This window comes from Onychostruthus taczanowskii, unplaced genomic scaffold (genome assembly GCF_017590055.1).
Source record: "Onychostruthus taczanowskii isolate IOZ18803 unplaced genomic scaffold, ASM1759005v1 scaffold20, whole genome shotgun sequence".
NCBI classification, from domain to species: Eukaryota; Metazoa; Chordata; class Aves; order Passeriformes; family Passeridae; genus Onychostruthus; species Onychostruthus taczanowskii.
In genome coordinates, this window is record NW_024499240.1 from 136,314 (window position 1) to 161,533 (window position 25,220).

At 61.7% G+C, this 25,220-nt stretch overlaps 2 protein-coding genes across 11 annotated transcripts in view; both read left to right on the forward strand.

The window, feature by feature from the left end:
- Positions 1-19,633, forward strand: part of SPEG (striated muscle enriched protein kinase) — a 38,943-nt gene extending 19,310 nt beyond the window's left edge. For 3 of the 5 annotated variants that reach the window (XM_041403234.1, XM_041403236.1, XM_041403237.1), the window contains exons 7-41: positions 715-953; positions 1,223-1,311; positions 1,524-1,705; positions 3,789-4,049; positions 5,288-5,446; positions 5,581-5,770; positions 5,922-6,151; positions 6,331-6,450; positions 6,759-6,863; positions 6,975-7,181; positions 7,307-7,430; positions 7,823-7,995; positions 8,854-8,966; positions 9,151-9,319; positions 9,402-9,495; positions 9,827-10,027; positions 10,176-10,236; positions 10,437-10,514; positions 10,674-10,846; positions 10,952-10,978; positions 11,292-11,444; positions 11,665-11,707; positions 11,802-11,870; positions 12,001-14,194; positions 14,317-14,469; positions 14,543-14,659; positions 14,739-14,906; positions 15,160-15,282; positions 15,470-15,634; positions 15,816-16,488; positions 16,576-16,815; positions 16,887-17,110; positions 17,572-17,647; positions 17,899-18,048; positions 18,287-19,633. In XM_041403234.1, coding sequence (XP_041259168.1) covers positions 715-953; positions 1,223-1,311; positions 1,524-1,705; positions 3,789-4,049; positions 5,288-5,446; positions 5,581-5,770; positions 5,922-6,151; positions 6,331-6,450; positions 6,759-6,863; positions 6,975-7,181; positions 7,307-7,430; positions 7,823-7,995; positions 8,854-8,966; positions 9,151-9,319; positions 9,402-9,495; positions 9,827-10,027; positions 10,176-10,236; positions 10,437-10,514; positions 10,674-10,846; positions 10,952-10,978; positions 11,292-11,444; positions 11,665-11,707; positions 11,802-11,870; positions 12,001-14,194; positions 14,317-14,469; positions 14,543-14,659; positions 14,739-14,906; positions 15,160-15,282; positions 15,470-15,634; positions 15,816-16,488; positions 16,576-16,815; positions 16,887-17,110; positions 17,572-17,647; positions 17,899-18,048; positions 18,287-18,494 — 7,751 coding nt within the window. In that variant the 3' untranslated portion in view covers positions 18,495-19,633. The remainder of the gene's footprint in view (positions 1-714; positions 954-1,222; positions 1,312-1,523; positions 1,706-3,788; positions 4,050-5,287; positions 5,447-5,580; positions 5,771-5,921; positions 6,152-6,330; positions 6,451-6,758; positions 6,864-6,974; positions 7,182-7,306; positions 7,431-7,822; positions 7,996-8,853; positions 8,967-9,150; positions 9,320-9,401; positions 9,496-9,826; positions 10,028-10,175; positions 10,237-10,436; positions 10,515-10,673; positions 10,847-10,951; positions 10,979-11,291; positions 11,445-11,664; positions 11,708-11,801; positions 11,871-12,000; positions 14,195-14,316; positions 14,470-14,542; positions 14,660-14,738; positions 14,907-15,159; positions 15,283-15,469; positions 15,635-15,815; positions 16,489-16,575; positions 16,816-16,886; positions 17,111-17,571; positions 17,648-17,898; positions 18,049-18,286) is intronic. The other 2 variants (XM_041403235.1, XM_041403238.1) reach the window with 1 other exon arrangement.
- A 132-nt stretch (positions 19,634-19,765) lies between these two features.
- Positions 19,766-25,152, forward strand: GMPPA (GDP-mannose pyrophosphorylase A). 6 transcript variants are annotated; one of them, XM_041403244.1, is made up of 14 exons: positions 20,331-20,356; positions 20,389-20,461; positions 20,530-20,627; positions 20,706-20,809; positions 21,192-21,384; positions 21,552-21,611; positions 21,761-21,891; positions 22,028-22,042; positions 22,620-22,754; positions 22,948-23,045; positions 23,180-23,226; positions 23,324-23,416; positions 23,508-23,676; positions 23,765-25,152. In XM_041403244.1, exons 2-14 carry the CDS (start codon positions 20,419-20,421, stop codon positions 23,863-23,865), a joined length of 1,287 nt encoding a protein of 428 aa, XP_041259178.1. In that variant the 5' UTR covers positions 20,331-20,356; positions 20,389-20,418; the 3' UTR covers positions 23,866-25,152. The 6 variants fall into 6 exon arrangements, with proteins under 6 accessions (XP_041259173.1, XP_041259174.1, XP_041259179.1 ...); XM_041403242.1 differs by having other exon boundaries at positions 20,134-20,461; XM_041403245.1 differs by lacking the exons at positions 21,192-21,384; positions 21,552-21,611 and having other exon boundaries at positions 20,132-20,356.
- The last annotated feature ends 68 nt before the right edge of the window (positions 25,153-25,220 follow it).

Consider the following 25,220-nt stretch of genomic DNA (forward strand, 5'->3'; position numbering starts at 1 on the left):
GGGCGGGGGTCGGCTCGCGGGGCTGCCGTGGCCCCGGTGAGTGCGGGGTGCTGCGGGGGCGGGAGGGGGGTTGCGGACAGGGGGAAGAAGGGCTCAGGCTCCCAGCTCTCCGCTGGAAGCTGCCCGCGGGTATCACGGAGGAGCGGGGACACAGCCCTTGCCCGGTACCGGGAAGGCCGCCCGCCACCCCCGGCGCAGGGCAGGGAGCTTGAGAGCGCTCCGGCGGTCGGCCGGAGGGGGCCGGCACCCCCATGGTGGCGACTGGGCTCTGTCAGTCCCCCGTGCCGGTCGCCGCTCCCCATCCCGTCCCCCGCCGGCCCCTGTATCCCGCACCCCGCGAGTCCCCCAGGCCGGCCCCCGATGGCGCGGACCGGCGGGCGGGCTGCAGGGGGGAGCGCAGCTGCCAATGTCACCTTCAGCCGTGCCGGCCCGGGCAGGGACAGCCATCCCGGGAATCCGGGCGGCTTAAGGATGGGAGCGCGGGCTGCTGCGTAAGAGCCACTTGAGCCCTGCTGTCGCCTTGCGGAATATCGCGTCCCCTTATCATCCCTCGGCGTGCTTGCTGCTCACCCCCTCCCCCGGCGCGGCCACGCACCCCTTCGCTGCCGGCCATTGCCGAGCCGGGATGTGCCGCGGGCTGGGTGTCCAGCCCTGTAATGCAGGGTAGTGGAAGGGGGTACCCTAACCCGCCTGTCCGGCTCCCGTTGCTGCCAGCTCCTTATCCAGCCTCTCCTGTGCTAGCACCCGCTGTGGAGCGGCATGGGAACTTGCCCCCCACCGTCGGCCAGGCCAGCCCCATCACATCGGACGAGGAGTACCTGAGCCCACTGGAAGAGTTCCCCGAGTCCGGCACCCCCCAGCACCGACCGGCCATGAAGCTGCAGCCAAGAGCAGAGCATGGGGCTGCCCGCGGCTCCCCTGAGACCACCTTCAAGGCTTCACCCACCTTTGAGGTGAGATAGCAAATCCCCCAGGACTGGTAGAGGGGTACAGTGCCCTGTGAGTCTGGTACCGTGGTCCTCGGTACCAGGAGGTGCTGGGTCAGGTCTTCCTAGACCTTGGTCTGATCTGGGGTCCTCCCAGCACCTGGGCAGGCTCCACCCCACCAGCTTCCCTGGTACTCCTGTTGTGATAGGGGACAGACAGCCCTGGGTGCAGTGGTGGGGGTGCATGTTCCTGTGTGCAGACGGTGCTTGCTGCTCTCTGACCCCTCTTTCCCCAGGTATCCTTGTCGGACCAGTCAGTGCTGGAGGGGCAGGATGTCAGCATGAGCGTTCGTGTCCGTGGGGAGCCCAAGCCCATCATTTACTGGTGAGTCCTGCTGCTCTCTGGGGTCACAGCTGGGCAGAAAAGGAGGGGACAGGCACGGTGACCTCTCCATTTGGGGATGGTTGCATGGAGCTCTGATCCTGAGCAGGGAGTGGTTTTTTGGAGTTTTTTTGGGGGGAAAAAACCCAGGCAGGTTGCAGGCTGGGTGTGCAGGGCCAGGTATGACCATGATGCTCTGCCTCTGTCTGGAGCAGGCTGAGAAACAGGCAGCCAGTGAAGTATGGCCGCCGGCACCACGTGGAGGAGGCAGAGGGAGTGCGGGGGCTCTTCACACTGCACATCCTGGCGGCGGAGCACACTGACACCGGCTTCTACACCTGCAAGGCCGTCAATGAGTATGGCACCAAGCAGTGCGAGGCCAAGCTGGAGGTCAGAGGTAAAACTCCCTGAGTATGTCACCCAAGAACCTGAGAGGCCAGCTGGCTCTAGTGCCCTGCATGAGCTGTGGGGAAGGGGCCACTGCAGGCCCCCCACTTGCTGGTGTGACATAAGAAGGGAACAAGCCAGCTCACCCTGTGGTGGCGCAGGTGGGCAACAGGAAAGTGGAGCTGCGTGCCTAGGGCTGTCCGCAGAGGCTGGCCCTGCAGCAGAAGGCATCTGCCTTGCTGTTTCATCCAGATGTGCAGCCCTGGGTCCCACCTGTTGCCTGCTGTTCCAGAGCCCCACTGATCTGACCCAGACCCAACTGCTTCTCACAGCCCAGCTTCACCCCACGTGCCCCCACTCACACACTTACGGGGTCAAGTGCTGCCCCTGGCTGACCAGGGAAGGCTTTTGGCCTTGGGGGCTCTGTAGGAAACATGTCCTCGTGCCCTGCAGCTTGCTCCCTCCTTGCCCCAGGCTACCTGCAAGCCCTATGCCAGGCACAGGGCAACTTGCAGAGGGTCCCTTCCTGCCCATTTCCAGCAATGTCCCATATGCATGGGACTTCACTGTCCACTCCCCTTTCCTTGCTATCGCTCCCCAGCCCTGCTGTGGTCCTCCTAGGACCCCAAACTATGTGTGCAGTTTTGAGGGGGTGAGGGGGGCGTTGGGACTGATCACCAGCCTCTGCCTGGTATCCCCAAGGCCAGGGAAGGGGCCTCTGGGGATGAGTGATGCTGCCTCCCTCCTCTTGCCCTTTGCTGTGTGTGCCCTGCTCCCCCCAGCCCTCGCTGCTGATGGCTGCCTGAGCCCCCCTGAGCTGTGCCGATCCCACCCTGGCCTTGGCTGCCCTGCTTGTACGCTGCCGGGATTATGCTCCCAGCCTACAGCAAAGCGCGGCGGCACGGCGGTGGGAGCGGAAGCCGTCCCAGTGTCCCACGACGGGCAGGAGCTGGGCTGCGGGGGTGATGGCCTAACCCCAGCCCTTCTTGGGGGGCTCAGCAGACGGCTCCGTGCCCTGTTGCCCGCTCGCACCCCTCGTGCTGGCGCTGGTATGTGTGTCCGTGCCGGTCCCGTCGCTGCTGCACTAACCCTTCTGCTTGCTGACTGCGGTTTTTGTCTGTACGCAGGGGGAGTACGATAAGGGGGTGCATCTCTCAGAGCCACGGCTGCGGGGCTCTTAGTTGGACACCTCTTAGGCAGTGGACCTCACCTTGTGTTATTACCTCCTTCTCCATCCGCCGCCTCGTCCTGGACGCACCGCGGGGACGCGCGGGCCTCGACTGCGGGCCGGGGCTCGCCAGATGGCCGGGGCAGGCGTGACTGAGGCGGGGCGGGGGAAGCAGCAGGGGAGCAGCAGGCGCCCCCTCAGCCGGGCCAGGGTGCCCATATGATGCTGTCTTGTCTCTTGCTCCATCCGTTTGTCCCTGTCTGCGTGTTCTGCTGCCTCTCTCTTGCCGCCCAGGGAAAGGGAGCAGGGAGCTGAGCCCACGGTTGCCGCCGTGCCGGCCAGGGCTGTAGGGAAGGAGCTGCAGTGCGGTGGCAGCTCTGTGACAGTCATCTTGGAGCATGGGAGACAGGAGACCCCAGGGACCCCACGGGGGAACACCCTGCGTGAGGTGCAGGGGGGAGGGAGATCACTGGCCCCTTTGGCTTCACGGTGGCCACTCAGGTGCCAGCTTGGCCACCAAGACACGTCTCTTGTAGCCCCAGGGCTTGGGTCCCTCAGGAGCATCCCCTGGCTGTGGGTCTCTTACCAGGGAGGGGGCTTGATGGGGGGGCGGGCTGCGAGGCCGTGACCCTTTTTTTTTGTAGCTCTAATAAAATCTGTTTGGTAAAGCGCTGTGTGGTGTGTTCCTGGCACGGACACCTCCCCTCACCCCCAGCCCCCTCCCTGCTCAGCTCTGCTTTCCACATCTCGCCTCCCATCCCACCCTTCCCTGCTGCACTCCCTGCCCGCTGCACCAGGCCCCTTCCTGCATGAACCACTGCCCTGCATGTACTCCCACTCCATCCCTGCTACCTCTCATGGTTGCTTTTCAGTTGCTGAGATGCATCTCTCTCTTTCTTTCTCTTTCTCCCCCCTCCCCGGGCAGCTCGCCCCGAGTGCCAGTCCCTGGCCATCGTGGTTCCCCTGCAGGACTTGGTGGTCGGGGCGGGGGAGCTGGCGGTCTTTGAGTGCATGGTGGCCGGCCCGCCAGACATGGACGTAGACTGGCTGTCCCGGGGCCGGCTGCTCCAGCCTGCACTGCTCAAATGCAAGATGCATTTTGATGGGCGCAAGTGCAAGCTGCTGCTCACCTCTGTGCATGAAGATGACAGCGGAATCTACACCTGCAAGCTCAGCACTGCCAAAGGTAAGCGGTGGGTTCTCACTCAGGGCTTGGCCCTAGCTGGGTGGAAAGACCCCCCCCACCTTGGGCTCAGGGCTCTTGTTCCCAGGGATGTAGCTGTGAGTGCTGGAGATGGGGTACAGGGAGACAGGGGGATAGGGAGTGGGTGGTGCCCCAGGTGCTGGGAAGATTTCTCAGGGAAACCTGGTGTGCATCAGTTTTTGGACTCTGGTACTCTGAGCCCTGTAGCTCTGTCCCACCCTACTCCACTCAGCTCCTTTGCCAGCATGCATGTGGCTCCTGAAATGGGAAGATGCATTTGCTCCATGGTTGCACCACGTGGATGCAGGCCTGGAGTCCAGCTGTCCCTGTCCCCTGGCTTCAGAGCTTCTGGGCTCCCTGCTCCAGTACTGATGTGTCTCTGCTGGCTTGGGAGGTGGTGGGAAAATGGGCAGGGAGTCAGGGCTTCCCAACCTCTCCCACCAAACCATCACTGACAGCAGCTCAGCAAGAGTTGCGTGGGCCTCTGTCCCATGGCTCTGACACACCTGTGCTGTGCATGCTGCCCACACCTCTGACCCACACAGAGTCCACTCTCCTGCCCACCTAGGCAGCAGGGCTGGGGGGCAGCATTCCCTGCACCCTGTGGCTGGTAACTGTGCAATCCCCCATGAAGGAGGCTGTATTCCATGGGGCTTTGAAGGCAGCAGCAGTTTGGGGCTCAGGCAGGTGAGGGATGCCTGAGAATGGTGTTGCCCATCCTTACCATCACAAGGTGGTGACAACACCGTCATTGCAAAGTGGTCCCTGCTAGAAATCCCCTCACCTGGAGGTTTGAGCCTGCTCCTGTCCCTATGCTGCTCCTTGGATGCTGCATGTGCTGGCACTACCTGCTTAAGCATTGCTGCCCCATTCCCAAGGGGATAGGCCAGCTGTGATCTCCTGCCCTGTGGGGAGGACAGGGCATCCTCCCACCCCACCTTGCTCTGTCACCTCTACTGCTGTGCAGAAAGGAAAGATGTGGCTGCTGCCATCAAAGCCCCAGCCCTGAGTGTGGGGACCTTGCACACATTTGTGCCCCCCTGTCCTGCACAGGGACAGAGCCTGGAGCCCCCCACAGCTGGGCTCAACCCACACCATGTGTGGGTATGCTCACCCACAGCCACACTGGTTGCTGGGCTGCACAGGGGGTGTCACGGGCTGCCTCCTGCCCTGCACAGGCATGAGCTGTGCGGGCTCACCAGTGCCTGCTCTCCTCGCAGATGAGCTGACCTGCAGTGCCCGACTGACGGTGCAGCCCTCTGTGCAGCCGCTCTTCACCCGCAAGCTGGAGGATGTGGACGTGGTGGAAGGGCGGACAGCGCGTTTTGTCTGCATGATCAGTGGGAGTCCCCCTCCGACGGTTACCTGGACTCACTTTGGTAACCCCCAAGCTCAGAGAGCTTGCCAAGGGCCCTGCAGGGAGACCTCTCCTCATCTCCTTGGGGGCTGCACCCAAAGGCTGCTGCACCTGGAGGGGATGCTGCTGCTGATGGTGGTGTATGTTTCTGCACAGGCCTGCCAGTGCAGGAGGGGGAGAACGTGCGGATTCAGCAGGATGGAGGGCTGCACTCACTGGTCATTGTGCACGTGGGCAGTGAGGATGAAGGGCAGTACAAGGCAACCGCCAGGAACATCCATGGCCACGTGGAATGCTCTGCCGAGCTCTATGTGGAAGAGCCACGGCCATCTGCAGCCTCCCAGATGTAAGAGCTGGATGGTCACTGGAATCTGCTTCCCCCTGCTTGCTCCCCTCTGGGACTTGGTATACAACAGGCTTATGCAAAGCCTAGGGCTGGGGCTGAGCTGGGGGCACTGCACCGTGCTCCCATGGTGAGCATCTGCGGGGTCTTGCAGCTCTAAGCTGGAGAAGATGCCATCCATCCCGGAGGAGCCAGAGCAGGTGGAGACAGAGACAGAGTGCTTCACCATGCCTGATTTCCTGAAGCCACTGCACAATCTGGATGTAGTGGAGTCGAAGGAGGCCGTGCTGGAGTGCCAGGTGGCCGGGATGCCCTACCCCTCCATCACCTGGTACCACAATGGCTCCCGAATTGACAGCACTGATGACCGCAAGATGATGCAATGTAGGACTCCTTGTTGCCTTCCCCTGCCCCTGGGGTCCCTCTGTATGGGGTGGGAGAAGGGGGAATACCCTTGCAGGAGGCATCAACCCCCAGACCTTTACACCCCATGAGGAAGGAAGGGGAGCTCTGTGCTGCTTAGCTGGTAGGGTCTTACCTGTGTCCCCCCTGTTCTCCACCAGATAAAGACATCCATCGTCTGGTATTCACGGCTGTGAGCCACGCACATGCTGGTGTCTACAAAAGTGTCATTGCCAACAAAGTGGGGAAGGCCACGTGCTATGCACACCTCTATGTCACTGGTAAGCAGCAGCAGACACCACTTGGGGTGCGTGGCCACTCACAGCCACCCTGCCAGGTTGTGGCCCAGGACTCTTGCAGTTCTCATCTTGTGTGGTCAGGAGCCATCCCTGGACCACTAGGTCCTGCATGAAGCTTGCTGGAAGTGCCAGTCCCACAGGGGCTGGCAGGCTGAGCCCCCACCAGGAAACAAGAAAGAATTGCTGGTCTCATCTATCCCCTCAGCCAGTATCTCTCAGAGAATGAGGCAGATGCCCTGATAAGCTGGGGCAGTGGCTATGCTTATATCCCTGCCCACCTCCCCATGCAGATGTGGTGCCAACCCCCCCAGATGGGCCCCCCACTGTGGCCTTGGTGACTGGCAGAGCCATCACGCTGACCTGGAACAAGCCCAAGTGGCTGGATGCTGCCATAGGTAAGGGGGCAGGGTATGGGCAGGAAGATGGCAGGGGGTGGGCAGTGCCATGATGGGGCGCATGGGGTAGCTCCATGCCAGGGGCTCTGCACTGACCCTCTCCCCTTTCAGACCCTAACTCGGTGACCTACGTGGTGCAAATGCAAGTGCTGGGCACGATGCAGTGGGTGGTGCTGGTGACAGGCGTGCAGGACACCACCTACACAGTGCACAGACTCACCAAGGGTGCCCAGTACCTCTTCCGTGTCATCACTGCCACTCCCAAGAGCAACAGCAAGCCCTCCCCACCTGTGGGGCCCGTGCAGCTCCTGGACCGGGGTGAGAAGGGCAGTGGGGAGGGAGTGGGTAGCTGGGGTACAGGTCTCTGTCCCTTGTTGTGTGGTAAGCTGCCCAGGGCTGGGTGGCATGGCGTGGGCAGGGGTTGGTGAAAATGTGCTTGGCAGGTCCCTACCTGGAGGAAGCCCCAGTCATCCTGGACAAGCCAGATGTGGTGTATGTGGTAGAAGGCCAGCCAGCTTCCATCACCATCACCATCAACCATGTGGAGGCCACCGTCACCTGGAAGAGGTAGGACATGGCACTGTGCCTTGTTGCCTGCCCCGTGCCTAGCATCACCCCACAGGATGCACACAGGACTTCCACCTCTCCATGCAGCCCACTGTGTGTGTGTGGGGGGGCTTCTTCCCTGGGGCTGGTCTGGGTGTGCAGCAAGGATGATGTCCAGGGCTCTGAAGAGTTGTAGGGTGGGTTGTGGGGTGCTGTCTGTAGGGTATTAAGGGGCAAGAGCCATTGAGGAGGAAGGGCTAGCAACGGGATGTGAGCACTTTGTGGGGGCTGTGGGGTGGGAGCTGGGGCTGACTGTGGGTAAGGAGGCGGTCCTGGGGCTGTGGGGTGGGATCTATCAGTGGGGCAGCGGTTCTGCCTGTGGAGCTGTGATGTGACGGCTGCTGTGCTTGCAGGGGTGGGCAGGTGCTGGGGGAACTGGAGGGCACGTGCGAGGTGATGATGCCAGACGACGACCAGCACTGCCTGCGGCTGCTGCGTGTGGGCCGGGGGGCTGGGGGGCTGCTGGCCTGCGAGGTGAGCAACCGCCACGGCACTGCCCACTGCACCCTCCGCCTCCGCCTCGCAGGTAGGTGCCCCTGCACTGGGAGGCCGTGTCTGTCTGCTGGGGGTGGCACCCTGTGGTGCTCCAAGCCCATGTGCTGGGGGGCTGCTGGCCTGCCTCCCCTGGTAGGAGGCCGTGTCTGTCTGCTGGGGGTGGCACCCTGTGGTGCTCCAAGCCCATGTGCTGGAGTGGGGGCATTGCCCTGCAGGGTGGCATTGCCCCATGGTGCCCCATGCCCATGTGCCATGGGGGCACTGCCCCATAGCATGACACTGCTCCTCAGTCCTTCACACACGTATGTTGTGGATATGCCGATCTGTGGGGTGGCAATCATGGGGATGATAAACCATGAGCCATGCACTGGCACTGCTGCCCGGTGTCCCATGCCCATGTCTGACCTGGGCAGAGGTGTCCCATGTGTCCCATGACTGTGTACATGGAGAGGCAGTGCCTCATGGCGTCCCTTGGCCATGGATGGTGTGGGTGGCACTGCTGCAGGGTGTCCCATCCCTGACTGTAATTGGGAAGCACTGCTCCCAGTGCGCTATAGCCAAGAACCATAAGGAGCACCTCCACAGTGCCCCACAGTACCCCACACCCATATGTGTTGTGAGATGCATTACCACAGTGCCCCATGCCTGTGTGCTGTGAGTGGCACTGCCCCACAGTGCCCCACTCCAGTGGGGAACTGCTGAATGCTGCTGCAGACACATGCCATTGGTGGTTTGCCCTGTAGAGGAGTCCCACTTCCATGTGCATTGGAGTGGCACTGCCCCATATCACTCCCTGCCCCTGCTTGCAGCACCTCTCTGCTGTACACTCCATGGCAGTAGCACGGGGCTGGCACTGCCCCATGGTGCCCCATGACCCATCTCTTGGCAGAGGCACCACGTTTTGAGTCCATCATGGAGGACATCGATGCCCAGGAAGGGGAGACACCACGATTCGCTGTGGTGGTGGAGGGGAAACCGCTGCCAGACATCATGTGGTACAAGGTGGGCTGGCAGCCCCCAACCCCTTCCTGAACCACATTCCCACCAGACCCACACACTTCACTGCCTCACCAGGGTTGCTGCACTGGTGATCCAGGATGTGTCCCATGCCCTACCCATGGGGAAAGGGTGGTGGGAGTTGGTCAGGGATGGGACAGGACGCCCCCAATACCCCTGCCACCCCCAGGATGGGGAGCTGCTGGAGGAGAGCAGCCACCTGAGCTTCGTGTATGAGGACAATGAGTGCTCGCTGGTGGTGCTGGGTGCTGCCGAGCCTGACAGTGGCGTCTACACCTGCACAGCCAAGAACCTGGCTGGGGAAGTCTCCTGCAAAGCAGAGCTGGTGGTGCGGGCAGGTATGGCTGACTGTTTCCCAGCCCCTGAGGGTAGAGCCTGGATGTCTGGCTTGCCCTTTGCCAGCGCCTTTCCTTCTCCCAGCCCAGCCCACTGCTGATGCCACCATGGAGGAGGATGCGCTGCACAAGGCACGACGCCTGACCGACTACTATGATGTGCATGAGGAGATAGGGAGGTAGGTGGGCACTGGCATGACGGGGCATCCTGGGCACTGCAGGGATTGGGGTACTGGAGCCAGGCTGCACCCTAGGGCTCCAACATAGGGCACTAAGCTCCATTATATGCCAGATCCTGGTGTGCTGGGGCTCCTCTCAGCTGTCAGTGGATGCTCCTGTGCCAGCTTAGGGTGGGGACCTGGCATGGTCAGAGAAAAGCCAGGCTTGGGGTCTCTGTGACCAGTGCAAGCAGCTCCCTGCAGAGTGGGTGCCTGTGCCAGCTGCTCAGGGAAGGGGGAGGTCTCCTGCTCACACACCTTATCCTCCCTTACCCCTACTGCTGAATTGCAGGGGGGCTTTCTCCTATCTGCGGAGGGTGACAGAGAAGAGTACCCGGCTGGATTTCGCTGCCAAGTTCATCCCTGGGAGGACCAAGGCCAAGCAGTCGGCGCGGCGGGAGCTGCACATTCTCTCTCAGCTGGACCACGAGCGCATCGTCTTCTTCCACGATGCCTTTGAGAAGAAGAATGCTGTCATCATGGTCATGGAGCTGTATCCTCTGGGCACTGCTCCATGCGTGCACAGCACAGGGGAGGAGGGGAGGATTTTGCGGGGAACAGGTGGGCAGAGTGGGTGCAGAGGAGCTGGGTGTGGGGCACAATGGAGCATGGAATTTTTATGCTCCTTGACTGGGGCCCAGATGCTCTGAAGAAGAGCTGCTGGACAGGATGGTGAGGAAGCCCTCAGTGTGTGAGTCGGAGGTGAGTGAATGCTGTGGGAGCGAAGTGATGTGGAAGGGAGGGATCCTGGGGACAGTGGAGCCTGCCCCAGCCTAGAGATGTGTAGTGCTCATTGTATCAGGCTACTAAGGGGGTCACAGCCCACATTCTCCTCTGCACAGGGCCAGTGTGCAGCTGACTCCGGTTCTGGCTGCCCACTCTCCTCACTCCATCTCTTGCAGGTCCGGTCATACATGCGGCAGGTCCTGGAAGGGATCTGCTACCTGCACCAGCACAGTGTCCTGCACCTGGACATCAAAGTGAGTGAGAGTCTTTACAGACTCCTCCTGCCCAGTGCCTCCAGTGAAGGGCTCCTGGTGCACTGGGCAGGGAATGGTCCTGCTGAGAGGGAACATTCATTCCCTGGGGAAAGCCCCTGCGTCCTGCCAAGCTCCTCTCTGCTCTGCACTGTCCTGTAGCCAGAAAACCTCCTGATGGCAGATCTGAGCAGCGAGCAGATCCGGATCTGTGACTTCGGCAACGCACAGGAGCTGACGTCTGAGGAGCCACAGTACTGCAAGTATGGCACCCCTGAGTTCGTGGGCCCTGAGATTGTCAACCAGACCCCTGTCTCCAGCGTCACTGACATCTGGTAAGGGTGGCCCTTGGGTGGTCGGTGGGCTCCCTGCTATGCCAGGAGAGACTGGGCACCCTGGAGGGCTTGTGATGTGCAGTAACTGTGCTCTCCTCTCTGCAGGCCTGTGGGGGTTATCGCATACCTCTGGTAAGTGCCCTGCTGTGTCTTCACAGGAAGGACACCCTTTCCACCCCCCACCAGTTCCAGAGCTGAGGCTGTAACCATGCACATGACTCCTTACAGACTCAGCCTCCTTTCCAGCTGCTCCTAATTCTGTTCTCCCCATGGCACCAGGGCTGAGGTCTGAGGTGCTGTCCTCAGTCTCCCATACTTGCCATGCTGTTTCCCATGTCCCCATGACCCCAGAGATGGGGTCTGGGGTCATGTCCTCAGTTCTCTGTATTTTCCATGCTGTTTTTCATGGCCCCATGGCCCAGTGACAGTGTCTCCTCCTTGGCAGCTTGACAGGGATCTCCCCCTTCGTTGGGGAGAATGACAAGACAACGCTGATGAACATCCGCAACTACAATGTGGCCTTTGAGGAGAGGATGTTCCAGGGGCTCACCCGGGAAGCCAAGGGCTTTGTCATCAAAGTGCTGGTCAATGACAAGCTGTGAGTACTGCAGGGTCCCCTTCCCCCTCCCCTGTCCCTTCAGCATGATCTTTGTGTTCAAGGGAGGGTGGGGACTCCCATGCATTGGGGTGCCCAAGGGTAAGGCTTGCTGTACGGCTCTGCTGGGATGCACCGTGGGCAGCCAGATTCTCCTGCCCTTTTTCCGCTGGCCAAAGCCCCTGAGTCTGGGTGGTTCTCACCCAATGATGTCGGTTCACAGGAGACCCAATGCAGAACAGACCCTGGAGCATCCCTGGTTTAAGGTGAGCCTGGGCTTGGGACTAATGCCAAGAGGCCACAGTGGTCCCTGAGCCTGCTGCAGGCTCCAAGAGACACTGTTGCTCCCTCACCCCACAGACACTGGCGAAAGGAAAGGTCATCAGCACTGACCACCTCAAGCTCTTCATCTCCCGTCGGAAATGGCAGGTGAAGGCAGGGGCTGGGGAGGGAGGGGACAGGTAGGATTTTGTCCTGGGCAGGATGGGGGGATGTGTAATGGCAGGATGATGCCGTGCCACACAGCTGAGCCTGACCCAGCCCTCTCTGCTGGCTGCAGCGATCACAGATCAGCTACAAGTGCAACATGGTGCTGCGGCCGATCCCAGAGCTGCTGGAGGACACATCCAACCACCTCTCCATCGCGGTGCCCCGGCATCTCAAAGAGTCACCAGCGCTGTCATCCTCCTCAGACTCAGATGACCTGGATGAGCTGCCCTTCATCCCCATGCCTCACCAGGTGGAGTTCTCTGGCTCCCGCATGTCACTCAATGAGATCCCCACAGACGATGAGACCATTGGGACATCCGAGGGGCTGCAGCCAGAGGGAGATGCCTCTGCCATGGAGTGGCAGAGCCAGGGCACAGGCAAGCCTGGCGTGGCCCTGGGGAAGCGGCCAAGGAGTGCTGGGCCACGGCGACCATGTGCAGAGGTGGAGGCGCCTGGTTCCTCTGATGAGGAAGCCCCCGAAGCCCAGAAGCGGCCGGAGTATCCTCGCAAAGCCATGAGGAAGGGCTCCAGCCTGGAGTCCCCAGGGAGTGCCCGTCGGGGAGAGCTGAAGAGGGGCAGCTCTGCTGACAGTGCCCTGCTGCTCCAACAGCTGCCAGGGGCTGAGGAGGGGGCTGAGGCAGCCCGGGACCCTCGTGGGGCCCTCGCCAAGGCAGCCTCCATGGAGTTGCCAAGGCGGAAGATGGTCTGGGGGGAGGATGATCATGCCCAGCGCCTGGAGCTGATGCGCCAGCGGCTGCTGCGGGGAAGCTCTGGGGACAGCAAGGTCAGCGGCCTGCGGGGTCCCCTCCTGGAGACCCTGGGGGTCAGCCCTGACAAGAAAGCCTCACGGTCAGCCCGCCTGGAGGCACCAGCAGTGCCACGGCTGGTGCGGGCAGCCTCCAGTGAAGCCACCTCACCGCGCCTCCTCCCCGCCGAGTGCCGGCTGCAGAAGAGCAGCTCCTTCAGCCATGGGGATGCTGAGCCTGTCGTCCGGCACCGACGCTCCGGTGCTCCCCTGGAGATCCCAGTGGCCTGCCTGGAAGCCCAACGGCTCAAGGAGTCCCCCTCTCTCTCTGCCCTCTCTGATGCTCGGCCCACAGTGCCACCAGACACCCCAAGCACACCAACACCCCCTCCAGCAGAGATCACTGTTCCCCAGGCTGCTCCTGCAAAGGCTGCCTCAGGGAGGAGGCGCATCCCTGAGGAACACGGCCCAGCAGGGGCCAGCAAGGCTGCCACCACCACAGGGAAGAAACCCACGGACAGGGGACAGGAAGAGAAGACACCCACCAAGGCTGCTGGAGCCAGCGGGGAGGGGGCGGCCAGGACAGGAGCTCCCACCCCACCAAAGTCCACAACCCCTGTTCCTCAAACCCACATAAAGTCTTCCTATGCCAAGATGATGCAAGTCATGGGAGCCATTCAAGGAGGGGAGACAGCCACTGAGGAGCCCCCACCAGCTACCAACGAGCCCCCAGCAAACATCAAGGAGACCCCACCAGCCAGCCCTGCAAAGCCCCCTACGCCAGTACCAGCATCAAAGAGGGAGGTGAAGCCCACCGGCTCCTCCAGCTCCTTGGTCATCCAGGACATAGATTCAGAGGAGGTCTTTGAGGCCAAGTTCAAGCGGGGCCGCGAATCATCCCTCACCCGGGGGCTGAAGCTCCTGACCCGCTCTCGCTCCGAGGACCGGCACCTGGCCGGCCCCCCAGTCTCTGACGAGGGCATCTACCGCCCTACACCGGCCGGCGTGCCCCTGGAGCTGCGCAGGGACCGGCCCACCGGGCTGGCAGCCAAGTCCAAGTCGGTGCAGGACCTGCATGAGGTGGAGAAGGATGGGGGCTTCTTCCGGAGGATGTCCATTCTCCTCAAGCGGACCCCGCCTGCTGAGAGGAAGAAGAGCATGGGCGAGGACGGAGGCAGTGAGACCCCATCTGGTGGGCGCCGCTTCTCGTGGAGCATGGCTCTGGCCAGCTCCAGGGAGCGGAGGGACTCAGAGAGCCTCAAGTCAGAGCCGGGGGGTGGTGGGGAGAGCGAGTCACCGGCGGTGGCTGTGCGGAGGAAGATCAGTGCCACAATGGAGCGCGTCTCGGCGCGGCTGCGCAGCGTGTCGGACGAACGGCCGGAGGGCGAGGGGTCCCGGCAGCTCCGCCGCTCCAGCTCCGAGGGGGAGAGCTTGAGACCGGGGCCCGCCCCCGCCCCCGCGCCCTCCTCTGAGTCGCTGCGCTCCGAGGCCAGCACAGGCTCCTCTGCCTCTGCCAAAGGTGAGCGATGAGGGGCGATGCCGCGGGGCACTCCTGCTGACAACCCATGGCCCAGCCGTGTGGGTTGGCAGGTGTGGCCGCCATGGCCTGGCCCCGCTCTCACCTGCCCTGGGTGACCACAGGTGGGGGTGACAGTCAGAAGAGGTCCCGCTGGGAGCGCTGGGGGCTCTCCCGGGGCAAGAAGGAGAAGATGGCCTCACAGCCCAGCATCCCCTCCAGCCTTCTGCGGGAGGAGGGACCCGCCGCCGGCCGGCCACACACCCCCAGTGAATCGGGTAGGTGCATCCCCAGGACAGGATGGCGGGTGTGTATCCCCACCCCAGCCTAACCCCCCCCTCTGCTTTCCAGATTTCCCCCCTATTTTCCACATCAAGCTGAAGGACCAGGTGCTGCTGGAGGGCGAGGCGCTGACTCTCTGCTGCCTTCCTGCTGGCAGCCCAACCCCACGGATCCTCTGGATGAAAGGTGGGGCGCTGCCTGCACTGCCTCAGTGGGTGGGCTCTGACAGGCACCGTATCATCCCACTCCTCTTCTCCCCCTACAGACAAGAGGTCCCTGCAGCCGGACAGTGGGCTGAACGTCGTCTCCTGCAAGGACGGACGTCAGATGCTCACCATTGCCAAGGTCTCCAGGAAGGATGCAGGGCTGTACGAGTGTGCAGCCGCCAACATCCTGGGCACAGCCATCAGCTCCTGCACGCTGGCTGTGGCACGTAAGGAGGCTGGGGGTCCTCGGGAGACAGGAAGGGCACAAGTCGGGCACATGGCTGGGGATCAGTTGGTGCAGGTCACTTGAGTACTGCTCTCCACATCTGCAAGAGACTGAGGCTTTTGAAAGAGGACAGGCTGGTTTTACATGAGCATTTCCAGCATCACTGAACCCATGTGTTGTTATGCCCTCTCACTGCAGCAGCTCTGCTCTGCCCCTGGCTGGACACCCAGCCCACCGTGTCTGTACCCTTGCAGGGCTCCCTGGGCGACCAGGCACCCCAGAGATCCCCCAGAAGTACAAGAACACGGTGCTGGTGCTGTGGAAACCTGCTGAGAGCAAAGCCCCCTGCACCTACACACTGGAGCGCAGACTGGAAGGTATGTGGTGCTGCCTCCCATCCCCTGGGAGCCACAGCCAGGAATATGGGCTCATGGAGGGGCACCTAGGACAAAAGTGCCCAATATCCTCGCTGTTCCCTGTGGCTTGGCAGAATCAAGGACAGGGGACAGTGGGCTGCCCCTGTCCCTAGTCTGCCCTCGCCTTACCTTACTTCTGCTTTGGCAGGGGAGCACGAGTGGAAGATTGTCAGCACTGGTATCATTGACTGCTACTTCAATGTGACTGAGCTGCCTCCCGGGAGCACTGCCAAGTTTCGTGTGGCCTGTGTCAACAAGGCTGGGCAGGGACCCTACAGCAACCCCTCTGTAAAGGTGCATCTTGAGGCAGCAGGTGAGCAAGCCCTGCCCCATGGGCGTGGGGTGGCCATAGAGGTACCTGTGGCCTCTGGGGTGCTTTGGGGATCCTTGAGTCTCATGGCATCTTCCCCCCAGCTCTTTGGGAAATGAGGTGCCCTTACAGTCTATTCCTAGCTTACGCCCACTTGGCTCACACCTCCCTTTGCTCCCTGCAGATGCCCGAGCTGCCCCAGCCAAGGATGTAGCTGTCCCCATTCCTGAGAAGGTGGCTTCCAGCCGGTCAACCCAGACACCCGAGGAGCACCTGGAGCCAGTGGCTGCAGGGGCCCCTCCCACCACACCGCCACGCAAGCACAAGGGAGTGGTACAGAAGGCAGCTGGAGCAGAACAGGAGGGTGCCCCCACAGGGGTCCTTCCACCTCCTGCACCCCATGAAGAGGGAGTGCCACCAGATCCTGAGCTTCCACCCAACATCACTGTCTATGTGCCTCCTGAGCTGATGTTCACCCCACCTCGGACTGTTGCCTCTCCTCATACAGACACCCCCACTCCAGGCTCCCCTGCACCCCCCACGGACACTTCCCCCCCGCCCCAGGCTCCGTCTCCTTCCAAGTCCCCCACCGTTTCCCCAGTGTCAACCACACCCAGCTCAGCCCCCACACCATCCCCCACCCCCAACACCACACCTTCACGGAAGATGCCTCCCTACATGGTAACCTCCTTCATCTCCATGCCCCCCACATCACCCCCTGCGCTGGAGCCCACCACCACTCCCCCACCCTCCAAGGAGCCCCCAGCTGCTAGTGGGGTCCCAGGGGCAAAAGACAGCACAGCACTGCGGCAGGGTGTGCCCCAGAAGCCATACACCTTTTTGGACGAGAAAGCAAGGTGAGTAGTGGTAGGACAAGATGCTTTGCCAGGGGTGTTCTTGTAGCACCCCACACCAGGGATGCTGAATCCTGCCATATGCTGCAGAGGCCGTTTTGGGGTGATCCGGCTATGCAAGGAAAATGCCACAGGGAAGCACTTCATGGCCAAGATTGTGCCCTACGAGGCGGAGCGGAAGCAGAGCGTGCTGCAGGAGTACGAGATCCTCAAGGCGCTGCACCATGAGCGCATCATGGCCCTGCACGAGGCGTACATCACCCCCCGCTACCTGGTGCTCATCTGTGAGAACTGTGCTGGCAAGGAGATCCTCTACAGCATCGTGGACAGGTACAGGTGGGCACAGGGCCACCGGGGACAGTTGTGGTAAGGGGCTACCTGCTGATGGCACTTGCCCCCAGGTTTCGCTACTCGGAGGATGACGTGGTGAGCTACGTACTGCAGCTCCTGCAGGGCCTTGAGTACCTGCATGGCCGCCGCATTGTGCACCTCGACATCAAGCCAGACAACATCATCGTCTCAGGCACAAATGCCCTCAAGATCATCGATTTTGGCAGTGCCCAGACCTACAACCCACTTGTTCTGCGGCAGCTGGGGCGGCGTGCTGGCACCCTGGAGTACATGTGTGAGTGGGACACCACGGGTGTAGTGGCATGGAGGACAGGGGCAGAACTGTGGCATGCTTATTCCCAAAGGTGTGCATGTATGCCTGTGCTCTAGGGCACTTGGGAATGGGGAGGAACTGTGTCCTTGGGGAAGCTGGGAGGCCTTTGGGGTGCTGGGTCTGTGAATTTCTTTAGCATCGCTGGGGTCAGTGGGAGTGGGGCAGTTGGGGTATCCTTGGAGGCTGGCTGGGTTCTGTCAGGGTACTGCAGTGTCAGGGAGGGGTGTTGAAGGGTGCAGTAGTGGAGTGCTGTGGCTGCCGAGGTTGCTTGGCTGCTATGGGTGTTGGGAATGCTGTCGGTGTTGGGGAGCCTGGGGATCTGGGACTTTTGTAAGTGGTGGGGACACTGTGGATGCTGTGTGTGCTGGGATGCTGGGGCTGGTGTCTCTGTGTATATGACAGACCTACTCCCCTGCCCACAGCACCAGAGGTGGTGAAGGGAGACCCGGTGGGCTCCGCAGCAGATGTCTGGGGTGTTGGCGTCCTCACCTACATCATGTAAGAGAAGGGGCCAGGGGTATGAGAACCGTGAAGTGTAGTCAGCCCTACACAGGGCTCGCTGCCACAGAGGACACCAATGATGGTGGACTGAGGGATGCTGTTAGCCCAGCAGACTCTTTCCAGCTGGACATGGGGAGATGAAGACACTGGGTGGCTGTGGCTTTTCAAACCAGGGATGGGGGGAAGCGGGACAGCAAGTGCCCTCCCACCACTGTCCCCCCAGCCCATCACCCCCTCCACCACCACAGGCTCAGTGGGCGGTCACCATTCTTTGAACTGGACCCCATCGAGACGGAGAACCGCATCCTGGCAGGGCGCTTTGATGCCTTCAAGCTGTACCCCAACGTCTCGCAGACTGCTGCCCTCTTCATCCGCAAGGTCCTCACTGTCCACCCCTGGTGAGTGCCCAGCCCAGCCAGGGAGGACACATGGCACCAGACTGTGCCTGTGCCTGTGCCTGACTGTCACATGGGACCCCTCCAGATACCATCAGTGGGAACCTGGAGTCCATCACTGCTTTTGGAGAGGGCTGGGACCCCCTGGGTCTTGCAGGGCAAGGGTGGTGGCTGGGTTTGGGGGGTGGAGCAGCAGTGGGCTCCCCCGGCAGTCCCTGATGCAGAGCTGGCTCTGCCCCAGGAGCCGCCCCACGGTGAAGGACTGCTTCGCCAATGCCTGGCTCCAGGATGCCTACCTGATGAAGCTGCGCCGCCAGACCCTGACTTTCACCACCAACCGCCTCAAGGAATTCCTGGTGGATCACCAGAGGCGCCGCGGCGAGGCCGTCACAAAGCACAAGGTCTTACTGCGCTCCTACCAGGGCGGCCAGCCACCAGGGCCACAGTAACTGGTGCCTTGGCCACGGCCACGAGGGGCCGGGGAGCCAGAGGAACATTCCATGTGCCGCAGTACGGGGCGGCTGAGGAGGAGCCGGGACGCGCCAGGATGAGTCCATGGACCTCGCGTGCTGCTGTCAGGGATGATGGCGGCCAGCAGCATCATTTTGGTAGTGCCGGTGAAGAGGAGGCACTGCCGCAACCAGACCAGCAGTGGGGTCCGGCAGTGGGAGGGTGGTGGGAAGCCTTGCTGCAAGGAACAGAGAATGTGGCAGAGGGTCGGGGGAAGAATGGGATGCAGACAGAGGGGCAAGGGAAGCCCCGGGTGGGGGGGGAAGAGCTGCCAGTTTGCTAGCCAGCCCTGGCCACATGGGTCCCATCAGCCGTGTGCCTTACAGTGCAGCCTGCAGCTGCCCCTGGCCACGGTGTGGCAGTCCCCGTGCTCCCCCTGGTTTGCACACCAGCACCAGAAGACTGAGGCTGCTCCAGTGGTTCCTGCAGAGAGGGGCTTGCTCACAACCCCCTGCCAGCCAGCACAGCCCCAGCACAGCCCCAGTCCTTACAGCTGGGAGGGGGGGCTGCCAGCCCCCCACCTTCCGCTCCTCCCAGCCCGGGTCCTGGCAAGTGGGTTTGTGTCTCCAGGACCGATGCCGGTGCCTTCCCTGGGGCTGTCAGCTGCACCCCATGCCAGGGTGGGGCACTGGCAGGCACCCCCTCTTAGCAGGGGGCACCCAGGTGCCACGCACACCTCCTGTGTCTGCTCAGGCCCACGCTGCTCGTGCTCTGCCCACCCAGCTCCAGACCTTGCCCTGTACCCCAGTACCAGCCTGCCCCCCTGTCCCAGACCCCTCACACCTCCCACCTGACCCTGAGGTGCCTTGCCCTGCCCTGTGCCCCCTCCTCAGCCCTCCCCGGCTGGTGGCACAATGCGGGGTGCCCTGAGCAGGGGGACAGGAACAGTGGCTGGGCACTCACCTTCCTCATGCTGCTGTAGTGATAGGGCTTTATTTATTGATTTTGGGGAGAAGGCGTCTGCTCATTCCAGTCCCCATTCCTGTCCCCTCCTCTCTGCCGGGCTCTGGAGTTGCCAATGTCCCCATGGTTTGGAGCAAGCAACATGCCAGAGCAGCAATAAAGACCCTGAGCAGCCCCTCCAGTTTCAGTGCCTTCCTGGGAGGGAATTGCACGAGTGTGAAATGCAGCCCCTGGTATGTCGGGAGGGTCCTTTCCCCACAACCTAGGGACCTGAGTCCAGAAAGGATTCCATGTGAGGCTGGGCTTCCATGTTGAAACCTGGTGAAAAAGTCAGAGAAGCTGTGAAGCAACGGGGCTGACTCACACGGCCCTCAAGTCATGGAGTGAAAATCCGGAGCGCCGAAGGGCCCGATGGTGGCTGGGACAGCGGGACAGCGGGACAGCAGGGCAGGGCTCCTGCTGCGGGCATGGCAGGCGCCGGTGAGGGACCTGATGCCTGGCTATAAATACCCGCTACCCATATGAGGCCGTGCCGTGCCGGCCGGGACCGCTCCGGTTACAGCCCGCTGCCCCCCCAGCCCCCCGGTGCCGTGCCTGCCGCTGCGGGCAGGGGCACACGCGTACCGCCCGCTGCCTGCGGGCACTCGCACGTGGCTGCGGACGGTGCCTGCCGCAGGCCCCGTGTCCAAGGGCGTGCAGAGCCCACGGTGTCCCCTCACGGCGCACCGAAGCGCTGGGGCACACACACAGCCACAGCACCTGCCCTGCACAGACGCGCACGGCCACAGCCGCTCCCCGCACACCCGAATGGACCATCGCAACCCGGCACTGACCACCTCACCCCCGGCCCGGCCCATCGCCCCCGCCCGGCCGCCGGGCCGGGCCGCGGGGCTCGCTTGCGGAGCCGGGGCTCGCTGCGGAGCCGCCGGAGCGGAGCCGGGGCTCGCTTGCGGAGCCGCCATGCCGCTCAAGGCCGTCATCCTCATCGGGGGCCCGCAGAAGGGTAAGTGCGCCGGGCCCGCGGCGTGTCCCGCCGGCGCAGTGCCCGGCCGACCCCGCTGTGCTCCACAGGGACCCGGTTCCGGCCGCTGTCCTTCGAGGTGCCCAAGCCGCTCTTCCCCGTGGCCGGCGTGCCCATGGTGCAGCACCACATCGAGGCCTGCGCCAAGGTACGGGGGGCCGGGGCCGCGGAGGAGGGGGAAGTGCCGTTCCTTTCCTTTCTGATCCCTTCCTCCGTCCCTCGCCAGGTGCCCGGCATGAAGGAGATCCTGCTGATGGGTTTCTACCAGCCCAACGAGGCCCTCAGCCGCTTTCTCGTATCGGCGCAGCAGGAGTTCAAGGTTCCCATCAGGTGGGCAGGAGCTCTCGCACCCCTGGGGCACACAGGGTGGCACGGCCTGGCTCGGCCCCTCAGCTGCCTGCCCCAGACTGGCAGCCCCCAGTCAGCGCTCCGGCATGGGGCGGCTGGGCTCTGGCCCACCGTGGGTGGGCACAGCCTGGTTCCCCCGTTAGTTCCACCACCTTTCCTTTGCCTTGGCCCCTGCCCTGGATGATTCCTGCTCCAGAGATGCCTCGCTAGCACAGCTCTAAGCCTCCTTCTGTGCAATGGCTGCATGAAACCCACCACTGAATGGCAGGATTATGTCTCTCCAGTCCTTCCCAACCCTGCTGCTGGTTGGTGGCACTAGACACCTGCTTCCCTAAGCCCCCCCTTTTTCCTGCTTGGCTTGTAGGTATCTGCAGGAGTACGCAGCCCTGGGCACGGGTGGTGGCATCTATCACTTCCGAGACCAGATCCTGTCAGGTGGTGCTGAGGCCTTCTTTGTCCTCAACGCAGACGTGTGCTCAGAGTTCCCCTTACAGGAGATGCTGGAGTTTCGGCAGCAGCATGGGGACATGCACAGCTTTGTCATTCTGGGTACCACAGTGAGTGGCAGTGCTGGGGAGCAGAAGAGCTGCAGTGCTCTGCCCTAGGCTTAGAAGCCAGCAGCTCCTGTGGTGGGTGGGTCCCAGACTGTGAGGTCTGGGTTTCATCTGCTTTGCCTCCCTGTGCCTACTGCTCCACCACTGCTAACACTGTCCTTGTTTCTTAGGCCAACAGGACACAGGCACTGAATTATGGCTGTATCGTGGCAAATGCAGCCACACAGGAGGTACTGGAAGGCCTTGGGGAGTAGAGCATGCTGTGGGTGGCAGGTGCTGTGTCACCTGTGTGGGTCTGTGGTCCCAGTGTGCCACGGAGGGTGTGGTGCTGGATGGAGGAGCTGCACCCTGGCATTCATGTCTCTTCCCTCGCCTCCAGGTTCAGCACTATGTGGAGAAGCCCAGCACGTTTGTCAGTGAGATCATTAACTGTGGCATCTACCTCTTCACACCTGCCATCTTCCAGCACATTGGTGAGGTCTTCCAGAGGAACCAACAGGAGTTAGCACTGTGAGTGCCTCACTCTGCTCTGTGTCCCTCCCACCCCCCTGCTTCCTGGGGCTGCAGCAGCACGCTCATCCTCCATACTTTCTCTATCTTTTCTCCTCCTCTGCCATCACTCACTTGTTTCCTGGTCCTGCACCAGCTGTCCTTACCTTGGGTAAGTCTCCCTCTGTGTCTGCACTCGCTGCTCTCTGGGCTGGATTGATCCTAGTGGTAATGCATGCTTTCCCTCCCTTCTCCAGGCTGCTGTTTCCTCTGCTCTGCTCCTGGTCAGCTTGAGACTTTCCCTCTCCCTTCCTCTCTTCCCACCCCATTCTCATTCAGCTCTGGACAAGAGGCTGAGCAAGCCTTTCACCTGGGAATGCTCTCCTCCCCTCTCCAGCTCCTTGCACCAGCCAGCCTGTCACCTCACATCTCTGCCACCACCCAAGTTAAAATCCAGCTGTGCAGGCTCTGGACTGGGGACAGGATCATACACCCACCTGGACTAGGTGGGGCTCTTGCACCATCAGCTTCTGGCTCAGAGCTTATTTTGGCTGTCCCTCTGCTGCTCTGGGGCTCAGTGTCCCAACCTAGCCTGACAGCTGTCCCTCTCCCCACTTTCAGGGAGAAGTGCATGGCTAGGTAGGAATCTGGGATTGTCAGAGTCCCTGAATTTGGGGAGGGTAGGTCTGCTGTGGTCCTTGCCTGAGGCCATGGCTGGGCTGAGTGCCTAACAGGACTCTTGCTTCCAGAGAGGAAAGTTCCAATGGCTGGCAGCGTGCAGAAGTGATCCGGCTAGAGCAGGATGTTTTCACGGCCCTGGCTGGGAGTGGCAAACTCTTTGTCTACAAAACTGATGGCTTCTGGAGCCAGATCAAGTCAGCTGGGTAAGTGCTGGGGCTGGTGTAGCAGGAGCATCAAATTATCTGTACCAGGGATGGGAGTGATCAGTATCAGGGCTGGGAGTGGAGGGTGCTCAGGCAGAGCCCTGGGGGTGGGTGGGTGATGCTGATTTTGGATCCTCCTCTGCCCTGGTAGTGCCAGAGTGACAATAACAATCTCCTGCTCTTCCTCCTCCAGCTCTGCTATCTATGCCAGCCGCCTTTACCTGAACCAGTATAGCAAAAGCCACCCAGAGAGACTGGCCCAGAACAAACCTGGAGGTCCTGTCATCCGAGGTACCGTTCTGACATGCTGACACTTTTGGGGCTGCCTGGGGAGGCAGTGGGACCCACGAGTGGGACCTCCCTTTACCTGAGAGGCAGGGGTTCCTGTGGGCTGCCTCCCCTGAATCCACTGCCGTGTGTTGCAGGGAATGTGTACATCCACCCGACGGCCTCCATCGACAGCACTGCAGTGGTGAGTGCAGGCTGGGGGGGCCCTGGGGCAGGGACGTGCTCAGGGGTGCCGAGGACATCACTGTCCTTGTCCTCATCACCTGCCTCTGTCCTCACAGCTGGGCCCCAACGTCTCCATTGGGGAGGGTGTGACCGTGGGCGCCGGTGTGCGCGTGCGAGAGTCCATCGTCCTGCACGGCGCCTCACTCCATGTAAGTGGGGTTTGCCTGAGGGAGTAGGTGTGGCCCCCCACCCCGCGCAGGGAGGCAGCAGCACTGTGCATTCTCCTCTCCTTCACCCCAGGACCACACCTGCGTCCTGAATACCATTGTGGGCTGGGACAGCACGATTGGGCGCTGGGCCCGGGTGGAAGGGACTCCCAGCGACCCCAACCCCAACGATCCCTATGCCAAGATCGACAGCGAGACCCTGTTCCGGGACGGGCGCCTCACGCCCTCCATCACAATCCTGGGTACGTTGCTGCTGTGTGGAAGCACCCTGGGCCTGATCACCGAGGCAGCTTCTCCCCTCCAGCTAAAGCCTTTGCATTCCCCTCCCAGGCTGCAGTGTCACCATTCCGGCTGAGGTCGTTATTCTCAACTCCATTGTCCTTCCTCACAAGGAGCTGAGCCGAAGCTACAAAAACCAGATTATCCTGTGAGTCATGGGCAGCACCAGCCCCCTGCTCCCTGCCGTGCCCCACAAGAAGAGCCTGCGCTGAGGCCTCGCATCCTGGGAGGTTCTCAGCACCCCCGGAGGGGGTAGGTGCAGGCCAGGAGCCCTGCAAGTGCCTGACCACTGCTCCAGACAGACATTAAAGCTGATGAGCATCAGCCTTGCATGCTGCTTCTCTTGCAGCCCAGGGACCAGCCCTGGGCCAGGGTGAAGGCTTTGGGGACAGTACGTGACCCTGGTACAAGCCTGTGTGCATATGCAGGGAGCACTTGCTGCCTGCAGTGTCTTGGGTCCAACTTTGTGTGCTTCTCCACCAAAGGGCACTACCAGCACCACCTTGCCACTCTGCACCAGGCTGTCCCTGCACTATTTGCTGTCTGCAACTCCCTGGAAGGTCTTGGCCCATCTCTAAGACCTGGGAGCTTTGAATGTGCCTGTCTTGTGTAGGCAGCTCACCCCACAGGAACAGATTGAGACTCTTGATTTCAGCATGATTGCAACAGCCTGAGCTGGGCTCCTCCCTGCTGCTGGGAAAACAGCAGTGCCATGCTGTCCTAGGGGCACTGGCACACACAGGGCTGGGTCAGACTAGCGGGCTGCTGGCCCTGGAGGGAGCTGCAAGAACACCCCTTCCCCCAGTACCACCTCTGCCCCCTGGGCTCAGTGCATGCCAAGAGAGCTGCCAGCCCTACCAAGCCTGCTCTTGTCAGGCTGAGACCTGTGCCTGCTGCCTAGGCAGGGCTCAAGAGTGAGGGCAGCAAGCTCCTGCGGCCCTGGTGGGCCAACAGCCTCCTTCACACCAGCATGGCTGCAGCTTGGGTGGGGGGGGCTCACTGCATATCTCCCCTTGTCACCAGCCACATCCACTGGGCACCAGAGCAATCAACTTACGTGTGTGCAAGTGGCAGGGATTTAGCTCCTCACTTTGCCTCAAAAACCTGATTTCATGGAAGGCAGTTTCCTCCTGAACTGCCCTGGCATGGATTGTCTACAGTAACCAATGCTGCCCCTTATCCTTTTACCTCCCTGGTTTTGAACCCTGTGCTAAAGCCCTGCACTCCACCAAGGGCCCCATCATGCCTCTCATTTTCAGCAAGGCACTGTATTAGGTATTCTCCATCCATCCATCCAGTACCATCCCAGTTCGATGGATTTGGAGTAAATCCTTGCTCCTAGCCCTGTGCCTTCCTGTGCCAGTTCTCCTGTGGTCCTGGGCAGGGATTAGCTGTTCCCTAGCTTTAAGCACATTAAACTCCTTCAGTTTTGCCTCTGCCTTGGATGTGTTAATTTCCTTGCCCTCTGGTGTACACTCCTGTGCTGAAGAAAACTGAGCCAAAGTAC